Source organism: Sturnira hondurensis, unplaced genomic scaffold (assembly GCF_014824575.4).
Source record: "Sturnira hondurensis isolate 20B ecotype Veracruz unplaced genomic scaffold, ASM1482457v3 Scaffold0005329, whole genome shotgun sequence".
NCBI lineage: Eukaryota > Metazoa > Chordata > Mammalia > Chiroptera > Phyllostomidae > Sturnira > Sturnira hondurensis.
Genome location: NW_028077960.1, coordinates 5,838,981 through 5,850,703, shown reverse-complemented (window position 1 = coordinate 5,850,703; position 11,723 = coordinate 5,838,981). Strand labels below are relative to the sequence as shown.

At 37.4% G+C, this 11,723-nt stretch overlaps 2 protein-coding genes across 5 annotated transcripts in view; one reads left to right on the top strand and one right to left on the bottom strand.

Annotated features, from left to right (window-relative positions):
• Positions 1–10,040: 10,040 nt before the first annotated feature.
• Positions 10,041–11,483, bottom strand: THAP10 (THAP domain containing 10; the record flags this gene model as incomplete). The annotated part of the gene is given in 2 exon segments (XM_037046907.1): positions 10,041–11,300; positions 11,302–11,483. Coding segments are annotated over 2 exon segments (432 nt in total), but the record flags the coding sequence as incomplete, so codon positions are not given.
• The window catches only part of LRRC49 (leucine rich repeat containing 49), a 167,028-nt gene continuing 166,738 nt past the window's right edge, over positions 11,434–11,723 (top strand). For 3 of the 4 annotated variants that reach the window (XM_037047154.1, XM_037047156.1, XM_037047153.1), the window contains exon 1: positions 11,434–11,714. In XM_037047154.1, the coding sequence (XP_036903049.1) occupies positions 11,529–11,714 (186 nt within the window). In that variant the 5' untranslated portion in view covers positions 11,434–11,528. The remainder of the gene's footprint in view (positions 11,715–11,723) is intronic. The other variant, XM_037047160.1, reaches the window with a different exon arrangement.

The following is an 11,723-nucleotide window of genomic DNA, read 5'->3' as shown; positions in this document are numbered from 1 at the left end:
CATGAACTAAGGGGGTGGTGGGCGGGTTGTGCTGGAAGGACTGCTGGTGGGAGGGACTGTGCAGGGTTGAGGGGGGAAGGGGAGAAAAAATGGGACAACTGTAATAGCATAATCAAAAAATATATTTAAAAAATATAAAAATATGCAAAAAGTAAACAGTATTACATAAAAAGTAAGTTCCCAGTGTTACTTTAAATATAGCCAGTATTTTGTTTTACTTTGTTGCCTGAAACATTACACAAAATATTATAAAATCATGTGAATCAACACACTAAATATATATTCTCTATTTGTATGAAGAAACAAAACGTATTCAAATAGTAAAAAAAAGAAATAAAGTCCTGTCATGGCTGTCAAAGTTGTTTAACACATAGAAATGAAACAAACTCATGACAGTGAAATCTCACAGTGAATGGGCCTACAACGTTCATTGTGGTTTGAATTAAGGAATAAGGCTATTTCACAGCTTAAGGCACATGGGTACTGACTGACAGTATTTAGCTTCAGGAGATTTACATGCTTAATTTTTTAAACATAAGGCTCTCTTAAAACATAAAATAGTTGTCTTAAGTTCAAGCCAAAGCAACAATAATTATCATGCTATGTTTTTACATAATGGTTGTTCAGGCTCACAACTTCTATTAATTTTTGTTTATTTCATTACTTTTATTAAAATTAAATTAATCATGTATGAAATTAGCTTTGGAAGACAATCACTTTGGTGCATTATTTAAACTTTAGAGGATAAAATGCACGTAGATTGCCAATCTAAGAAGACATGGGAGGTGCAAAAGGGACATTTACTTTTACTTTTAAAAAAATCAGAGTTATAAGAAGTTTCTCAGAAACCATTGTAACAAATTACTTCATGATACAAAATCGCCATAAACTTTCCTGCTGAATAGCAGATGGGGCAGCCTAGTCTCACATCTGCATTTCCCAAATGTAGAATTCAATAGGGTGGGACTGATGGAGGAAAACCTAATTCCTAAAATGCAGATATGTTATGAATGTAATACTTTTCTTTGCATGACATTAATAATTTCATTCTAAATTAATCAAGCTAATTTGTTGTAATAGGAACTGATGCAAATGGATTTCATTCACAAGGTAATCTAAGTATATGAAACTCTATCTCTGTTTAAATTGGTTCCCTTAGAAAATTTTCTGTAAGAGGCATTCAACAGAAATGCTCACAGGGACTATCCATAATTCTAATGGCATTACAAATGGGCAAACAAATAAATAACATAGACAATAATAATCAAGCGTAAGTGCCCTGGCTTTACCCCAAATCATTTAACAGTATCAGACTTGGTTGTGTTCGTTATCATTGTTCTTCATTTAAAATAGTGACATTGTAACTCATGAATGTCAAAGAAGGCCCATATGAGTTTTGCTTCTGCACTAAGCTTAAATATTCAGTGCTTAATTTTGATCTGGAAATGTTGCTATTGTGGTTTTGTATTTTCCACTGAAAATATTTTTAAAAAGAAGGCGAAAGAGGGATGGGGGTTGCGGGAAGGACTATCTTCATTACCTTGGCAAGCAGGTAAAATTTTGCCTAGAGCTAAGCAAATTTTTCTGATAATTCAACTGTCAAATTATCTGGAAGTGGGAGATTTACAAGAGCTAAAAGATGATTATGTGAGTGAAGATTTGAAAACCATTTGTTGTGTTTTTAACAGGTCTCTTCTTTCAGTTGCATGGCTATGTAAGACAACTCACTCTGTTCATTCTTTTCTTTTTAAAGATGTTATTTATTTATGTTTAGAGAGAGGGGAAGGGTGGGAGAAAGAGAGGGAGAGAAACATGGATGTGTGAGAGAGACATCAATCGGTTGCCTCTCCTGTGCACCCTAGGGACTGAACCTGCAACCCAGGCCTGTATCCTGACCTGGAATTCACTCCGAGATCTTGCGCTTTGCAGAAGGACGCCTAAACAAGCCACACCAGTCAGGGCATACACACTCTGTTTCCTCTCGATGTACCAGTTTGAATCTGTTTCTGAGTCAATGAAGTAAATGTCAGAGACAGAGGAAGTTCTAGCCCATAACTCATCAGTCTGAATAGCTGTAGGACACCGCAGTCACACAAACACTTTCGCTGTGGCCTGAGTACCTGAAGAGAACAATCACTATTACCTATGAGTTAGATTTTACTTTTCACTAGTCTTTCATAAACAGAAGATCAATTCGCTTGATCAATCAATTGAAGAGTCAAAACAAACCCACATGACCATGAAGGTGCCTTACAGAGAAATTTGTGTACTTTTATGTGCTTGGGCTTCTTTGCAGTGAGTAGCTACCGAAGTGACCTCATTAGATAGATTATCAGCATAGACTTGTATTTGTGTAATATCATTTTCAAATACAATCTAAAAGTGTAAATCACGTGAAAATTGTATCAAAAGGAAACCTATCTCACACAGTTCTATCTTTCCAAAAGTTACAAATGATAAAAGACTATAGATAACATTTTTCAAGGTCACATTAGGAAGGCTGGAGTTTGAACCCAGGTAAACTGACTTCATAGTCCAAGTTCTGAAGATCTCTGGCACACTATTCTTTACTCTTTCTAAATCATAAATTGTTTAGCATTCTGGTCAAGCAGAAGTCTAAAGCTATTACACTCTTTGCATATAACCCATTATTTTTTTCTAAATCAGCAGCTGCCTGAGATAATACTACTAGCATTAAATTATTGGACGTCATCACAGTAGCACTGTTCTAGAAAATCCAATCATCAGTCCTTTATACATACAGAGAAATACTCAATAAGACAATGAGACTAGCTTTAGCATTTTTATGTTTTCCTGAGGAAAAATTATGATGTGAAATGGAAACTTTGATTTGTGGGGGAAGAGATGGAAAGAAGGAGGATTTGGATGCTTAGAAAATAACATAAGAATGAGTATCTAGAAATTATGTAGAAGAGGCTAAAAAAAAGATATCTTAAAAATATAAGAGGGCCTAAAAGAAAAAAATAAGATGTTACAGGAAAATAAAAATAAAATTACAGTGCTTTGTAATTTTACTTACAGTCCTGGTAGTGGCAAATGCCTCCAGACCACGGAAAAAATATTTCAACAAACATCTTTCATCATTGTAATGAAAGATGTAACGACAGGCTATTAGCACCCAGGTTAAAGAAACTTTGTCAAGAAACTTTTGTGAAGAATTCTTTGTAACATGAATAATTACATCTGATATCATTGAAGACTTAAAAATGTGTCTCATCTTTTTTTGTGTTTATAAAATTATGACTAATTTCCACTGGCTGCATCTATGTTTAAGCCAAGCATTTTAAAGTCTAGAATAGGACTTCCGCCAAGATGGAGGCATAGGTGGAAACACTGTGCCTTCTCCCACAACCAAGTTTGAATACAACAAAGATTTGGAGAAACAAAGACACAACCAAAGGACAGAAAATTGAATTATANATGACCACTTCACTGTTCTAGACATTGGGGGCAGTAGACACCATTTAGTGGACATGTGTACTGTGAGGTCATCGCATTCAAAATGACTGAGCCAGTAGATCGATGAATATGCTTCAAATTTTGTGTTGAGCTTGAACATTCCTCCATTGCGGGTGTGTCCAATTTGTGGCCCATGGGCTCCATGCAGCCCAAGACATCATTGTAAATTTACTTAAAACCTTTTTTTTGCCCATCAGTTTCCACTGGTATTTTCGTATTTAATGTGTGGCCCAAGACAACTCTTCTTCTTCCAGTGTGGCCCAGAGACACCAAAAGGTTGGTCATCCCTGTTCCATGGGAACCCTTGGGATGATTCAGGAGGCCACAGCTATGGGCAACTGGTGATTGGCAGCTTCATGACGAGAACGCACCCGCTCATACGTCAGGTATCATGCAGAGTTTTTTGTCAAAATATTGAATCACCCAGGCGATTCAGCCCCCCTCCAGCCCAGATTTAGTGCCCTGCTTCTTCTGGCTTTTCTCCAAACTAAAATCACCTTCAAAAGGTAAGAAATTTCAGACCATTGAGATTCAGGAAAATATTACAGGGCAGTGGGTGGCGACTGGGAGAACTGTGTGAGGTCCCAAGGTGCCTACTTGGAGGGCGACTGAGGTGTCATTGTCCTATGTACAATGTTTCTTATATCCTGTATCTTCTTCAATAAATGTCTCTATTCTTCATAGTGCATGGCTGAATACTTTCTGGACAGCCCTCGTCAATCTTTACAAAACAGATACATACCTGATAAAATGGAATTTTAGTAATTTAATCAGATTTTGAAAATAACTTTTGCTCAATATGTAAGAACACATTTTATCACCGAGAAAATTCATACCATACAGAGAAGCAAAAAACACTTAAAAATTGGCCATAATCTCATCATGCATAGTTAACAACTTTACAGTTTTTGGTATACTTTTTCTTTTTCTATGCACTTAGAAAATTTGGGATCATATGTTTTATGATCTATTATATTTTCCCCTTTACTTCATTATGTTGCTATGTTGTTAAATGCTATCTATTATAATTTTATGGCTGAAAACACTTTATTATGCAAATATACTGTAATTTATTAGAACCATGTTACTGGAAATCTTTAAGCATAAATCTTTGTGTATATATCTCATTACTTCTTCATATTAAAAGGTTAAGAAGCAGAATTTCTAGGAATGTATTACTTAACGAGGACATGAGTCAAAAGAAAATATTTAGAGTGAGGCAGAGAGAGACAAAAGGATGGAAAATATAGGAAAGATCATAAAAGAAATAACAGATAAGATGCAAATGTATAATATATAATACTAACTCTAGTCCCAGAGAAAATGGCACAGAAGCAATATTTGAACTGCATAACAAAATTTACCAAAATTCTCAGATGATACTTATTAAAATGAAATTTATTTATCAAAATAAAAACAAAAATCATAACTATTTATGTTATTGTAAAAGTAAAAACCAAAAAGAAAAACTTAGGGCCAGCCAGAGGAAAAAAGATACATTTCCATCAAAGGGGCAACCATAAGACAGAGTAATGCCTAAACTCTTAGGGTACAGAAAAACTGAAAGTAAAAAGATGTGAATATATGTACGATGCCAACATCAACCTAAAGAAAGCTGGAGTCACTACATTGGTACTCTGTAACTAATAACATAGCTTCAAAATATAGAATGCAAAAATTGTTAGGATTATAAGACAAAATATTGTCAATTCAGAATCACAGAGGAATATTTTGAACATACATCTCTCAGTAACTAATACAATAAGTAGACATCCATAAGGATATAGGATATTCAAACGTGATTGACAGACATACAGAGCACTGTATCCGACATACATACCTGTCAAGTGCATGTAGGACATTCATGAAAGCCAACCTATGTTAAGCCTAACACGAGTTTCATGAATTTCAAAGATTAAACTCATACGTGGTATATTCTCTGGCCACAATGTAATTGGTCTAGAAATCTATAACAAAATATAACCACAAAAGGCCTGTATGTTTGGAAATTTTTAAATATACTTCTAAATGACCCACGAGCAAAAGATAAAATTATGGTAGAAATTAGAGAAGATACTTTGCACTAAATAACAATAACAATATTCTATATGTAACACTTGTAAGATTCAGTGCCTGATTAGAAGGAAATTTATAGTCTTAGCTGCACATAATTGCATAGAAAATTGTCTAGCTCGACTAATTGAGATTAGAACCATTAACGCCATGCAAAAGTGTGTTACCCCCAATTTTTCCAACAAGTCCCTATTTCAGGGTCGGTTTGCCTCCACCAGCCCCGCTCTACTGAATTCTGCATCTGGAAAGGAAGCGTGTGAGACGACTGCACCATCTGCAATTCACTATGAAAATTAGGAAAATGATCTACTTTAATTTCTAAGTTAAGGCAGAATAGTAAATCAACATTTAAAAAGCAGAGGACCAAGGGTGAACTACGATACAAAGGATGGGCTCTGCATGATGGTGTGTGTCTGTGGGTTTGCCAACTGTAACAAATGTACCACGGTGTGCAGGGCCTTGGTGATGGGGGAGGCTGTGCGTGTGTGAGGCTGTGCATGTGTGAGATCTGGGGCTATGTGGGAAGTCTCCCTACTTGCCCTCAGTTTTGTTGTGACCCTAAAACTATTCTTACAAGTTAGTTTTACAAGTAACTTTAAAATATTGGAAATGTTTTTTTAAAATATAAGCCGTTGGGCAAAATTGGAAATATTCGGTAATTTAATGTCTTGTCTTCACGTAGGCACATTAGTTATCCTTAAGTCATTCTTTGTGTGAGATACCTCATCCTAATATGTAAAGATAAGCTAGTGTTTAAGTTTTCTCTTTTAAACAAGCTTGATTAATGAAAAAAAAAACAGATATGAATAGGTCTGTTAATCATTTAGCTCAGTAATACATAAATGTAACCAATCAATTAAAAAATCAAAGGTAAAATAAATTAGTGGAAAGGAAATAATAGAAATAAATGAAAAAGAAAAAAACAGAGAAAACTAACAAAGAAAAGTTTATTCTTTGAAAAAACTAATGAAAATGGGTAAACATCTGGTGAAGCAGATTACGGGAAAAAACAGAATGAAAAAGCAAAATTTACTATAGATCATAATTTTAAAGATAAGAGATTATCATGAACAATTTTTTCAACATATCTGAAAATTTAAACTGACAAATTTAAAGATAAATATAATTTCTCAAAACACAAAAGTAAACAGAAAACTCTGGACATTGAATCCACCATTAAAAATCTTCCCACAAGGAAACTCCATGACTATGTATCATTATCAGTGAATTCTACCAATTAGTACTATATTTCTTAGTGAATGTATGATGCCAATTTATAGAAACTTTTCCAGAGAATGATAAAAACTTTTCCAGAGAATGATCAGGGGGACAATTCCAAATTAACATAATCTTGGTACTGTAACCTGCTTTGCTCATGAACACAGGTACAGAAATCCTAAATAAAATATTAGCAAATCAAATTTAACAATATATAAAAAGAATAATAAACCTTGGCCAGATTGGAGTTGCCTCAGCCATGCAAGTTTGTGTATTTCCAAACCAGACAGGGAAGGGATACACTATGTTCATGGACTGAGAGAATCACTATTGTCAATATGTCCTTCCTCTCCACATTCATGTATAAATTCAATGCAATCCCCATCCAATTTCCACCTTGTGGAAATTGATGAGCGAATTCTTAAACATACACGTAAAGGGCTCCAAATAGCCAAGATGTCCATGAAGACGAATAAAGTAGAAGAATTAATCGTGAACATTAATTCTTACTATAAGCTATAGTATTTATGGCACTGTGATAATGGTACAAGGACAAGCAAACTGATAAATGGGACAGAGTTTTAAAATGTGGAAACAGACTTACGTGTATAAACTTGATTTATGACAAAGTTGACAGTGCAGAGCAATGAGGAAATGCTAGTCTTTTCAACAAATGACCCTAAATCTACATGGGAAAAATGGAACTTAAACCCCATCGAACGTACACCATTCACAAAAATCAATTCTGAATGGGTTACAAATCTGCATGTAAAAAGTAAAAACAATACGCATATATAAAACAGCATAGTAAAATGTTTTAAACATTAAGCATACAGAATAAAGTAAGTTGGTAAGTTGCTATATATTAAAATTAAAACCATAGTACATCAAAAGACACTATTAAGAGTAAAAAGGTAAGCCACAGTGGGAGAAGATATTTAAAACATATTTAATTGCAAAATTAACAGTTAAGGAAAAACAATAATCATAGCTTTGTGCAGCAAATTATCACACACTGTATAGTGTTCCCCAGAGCCTCTTTTCTCTTTTTTCTCAAGCTGCCTAAAGAGACAACATTCATACTTACATATCCCTACATTTAGGACCAAGAACCCAGAACAGTGCCTACAATAGCTCTCCAATCACTGCTATAGGATGGTGGTCAGTCGGTTTTGGAATCGGCAAGCAAAACAGTGAGTGGGGGTCAAGTCAAAGGTGACACAAGCAAACTTCCTTAGCAGTGTTCTTGAGGTTCTCAACCCAGACCAATCTAAAAATTTATTACTATAAACTCCAAATAAGCCTTTTTAAAAACCTTATATACTTTTAAAGTAACTATTATTAAAATCTGTATACAGTTTCCTAATAACTCTGTAAGTATATTAATGCCATATGGATTGTTAGAAATGTTGGCTGGGTGTAGTTATTAATTGAAAAATAATTTTGGTAACTCCTTTGGATTTCTCAATAGTTAGCCTTTGTTATATTACAAAATATTTGGTTGTTTCATTAGCTTGGCTTTCTCTCCCAACTTTTGATTAGGTGGTATTATTATGGGGAAGAAAAATGGTGTAAGAGTGTGTGACACAGGTTTAATTAACTCTTTTACTATATATTTATATATATCTATACACATATGTACATAAATGTGCTTGGGTAAAGTGCCAGGTAAGGACAGATGTCTTGCATGGCATATAGCTTGGTGAGAAGGGAAGCTGGCAGAGAATTGAAAATTCTATTATAGTACACAAATTGTTCTTATAGTCACATAATCATTCTATAAATATTTATTGAATGTCTTAAATTTGCAAAATATTGTTCTAGGTACTTGCAATACCATAATGAACAAATCTGATATGATCCCTGCTCTCATGGAGCTCACAATGAATGTGAGAGATGAACATTAAGCAAACTACACAATTATTTCATGACAATTGTGATGAGTGCCATTGAAGGATATAACATATAATGAATGGGAGCCTATCATTAGGGAATCAAAGGGGAAGGATGCTTGAGCTGGTTTTTAAATAAAAGGACTTAATTGATAAATAATTGAAAAAATAAAAGACCTTAATAAGAGGACTCCCCCCTTTTTTTACAGCACCCAGGCAGCACTTGGAACATCAACACCCTTTTTGGTAGCCAGTCATTACTTTTGACACAGCTCAGGGTGTGTCCCATTCCTTCCTGTCCCCCTTAGCCCTTCCCTGTTATGGAGTCCTGTCCTGCAGGATGAGCACACAGGATCAGGTAGCCAGATGTCTCCAACTTTAAGTTCAGGTCCCTCTGCCTGTGCCTGTTAGTTTCCCATCTTACCCCTACTGTACGTAGTGCTATCAGCCATCTTGCCCCTGTCCCCAAGTAGCTGGAGTCCAGCCCCTGTGCTGTCCCCTTCCCAGTGCCTGGACCCCCATGTCAACCCGGGGATGTCCTCATACCCCCTCACCTGAAAGGGCTTTCTCCATGAGGTGGCAGACTGTGCACCATGAGGGAGAGAGGACACCTGAGGTCAGAGACAGAGGGGCATTCTGAATAAGTCATCCTTCAACCCTGATGGGGAATGGGAGGGGCGTAATTCCAAGGTATTACATGAAACAATTGAGGAGATCAGCCAGAGTTGTGCCATGAGCAACAAGGGCAGTGGTCTTGGATTGAACTGGTGTGGTAGGCAGGGACAAAAAAGCATGCAAGAACTTATAGATTGGGTTAATAATGTTGTTCTTTATCCTAATATTGGGTTGGTTGAGAAATCCATGTGGTTTTTTTCCATAAAATAAGACACATTTTTCATTTTCACCAATAACTTTATTGATTTGGACATTTTGAGTATGTCAGCTATCTCCCACATGGTATAACATTGATTGTTCTCAATCAATGTCTCCATTTGATCACTATCAACTTCAAGTAGTCTACCCCACCACGGAGCATCATCCAGTGAGAAATCTCCAGCATGAAACTTCGCAAACCACTTTGACATGTTTGATCAGTCACACACCTTCTCCATACATTGAACAATTTTTCTGTTTCAGTTGCATTTTTACCTTTGTTGAAATGAATAAAGCATAATATGCCAAAAAATGTGTATTTTTCCATCTTCAGTATTAAAATGGCTACATAAAAATTCACCAATTTTGATGTTTTTTAATGCACAGTGATACGAGAGCTGTCACAATACAATCTAACGAAATTATTTTAAATGAAGTTAAAGACAACTAAGAGCTATTAGAGTCATTTTATGGAAAAAACCAAACAGATTTTTGGCTAACCCAACAATTACAGGATGCCATTAAAGGGTCTTAATCAACCACTCCCATGTAGGAGCAGGTTGGTATTGATTGCATAGAGTTTTGGTCTGGTAATCAAACCCACAGCAAGGATTATAGGCCTTTGAGGAAATCATTAGCCTCCTGGAATGGCTTCCTCATGCAAATTGTGAATTTGGACTAGACGAGCACTATGGTTTCCTTCAGCTCTAAAATTCTGTGACTACTTCTGTATATCCAAAGTCAAGTGTCACTTACAGGTGACCTTATTAAAAAATTAAAATTATAGTTGACATACAATGTTATATTGCTTTCAGTTGTACCACCCCATAAGTCTAGTACCCATCAGACACAAAAGACAGATGTGGGTGAACTCTTCCCATTTGTAGAAATGAGTGATGTTTAGATTCAATTGAGTCATAATTTTACCCATGTAATGGTGACAGACAGGGCTGAAGTTTATTCCCAAAGGCTGGGAAGTCTTTAAGATGGAAAATGAGGAAGGTGGTAGGGACCAGATGCAAAATGAGTGTAACCAGTGCTTATAAGGATAGACAACAAGCAGATGCAGGCAAGATGGGGGAAATTCAGCTTACTAGGATCATTTAACTTAAAGGCAGGTAGTGGCAAAGGAAAGTTTAACAGTGGGAAGGGATTATTTATCAACAACTTCCTTTTCCCACTATTTTGACATGTATAACTGACATTTCCTCAAGCTTGTGTCTTGCGTACTGTTTTGCAAAAAGAGTTTCAAGCACCCCATTCCTTGAGATTTGCTCAAGTAACATCCCTATTTAAAAACTCTCAAGGGGTGGTGAGGGTGACTTTATATAATCTGAAGAACAATTGAGTGGGTTTGGGGGGAGGGGTAGGTAATAAGGAACTGCAATTCCAAAGTGTTAATGCTAAATAGGATCTTGGTGATCGCCTTTGAAGCGCATTCCCAATTTTACAGAGGAAACCTTTGGGGTGACCTTTACAACGAAGCCCTTCCCAAGGTATCAGTAAAAAGAGCCTCAGCCCTCTTCCTGGTCCAGGGGAGCGTACTGGAGGCTGGGTGCTGGGCGGCCTCTGAATGCCTGACGGTCTGGGGCTCTCCTCCTTTTCAGGCTCGCCTCCTTTTCAGGCTCGCCCGTTTGGTCTCCCTCTTGTTCCCCCGCAGGTGCTGGGGAGGACATTTGCTGCAGAGTGGGCATGGTGCCCGCCGCGAGCCTCAGGTGCTGGGAGAAGCGCAGGTTCTTCTGGATCACCCAAGAGACGTCAAAATTGCCCAGAGCCAATCACCAATCGGTCACTGCGCCCGTACCAGTCGGCGCAGCGGCCCCACACGAAGCTGTCCCACAGCCGCCACAGGGCCTGGTCCTTGGGGGAGGAGCAACAGCGACTTGCCGAACTCGGTGGTGAGGCTGCTAGGGGTGTCCACGCCGCGGACGAGCGCCGAGGCGGCCTTAGTTACGAGGGAGGCGGGGCCTGCTGTTCACCGCGGGCAGGAAGATGCGTCCTGTCTGTTTCCTTCTCACACCTGCGGGCACCAGAAGGACTGCATTGGGGCCCTGCATCACCCCCCAAGTCCGGGGGGTTCCTGGGTCTTGGCTATCTTGCTCTTCCTACCGGCAGTCCTCCACTGAAATCAGACGGCCACTGGCAGAGGGATACAAATTTCGCGGGTACGGAGCTAAGGTGGGCGGT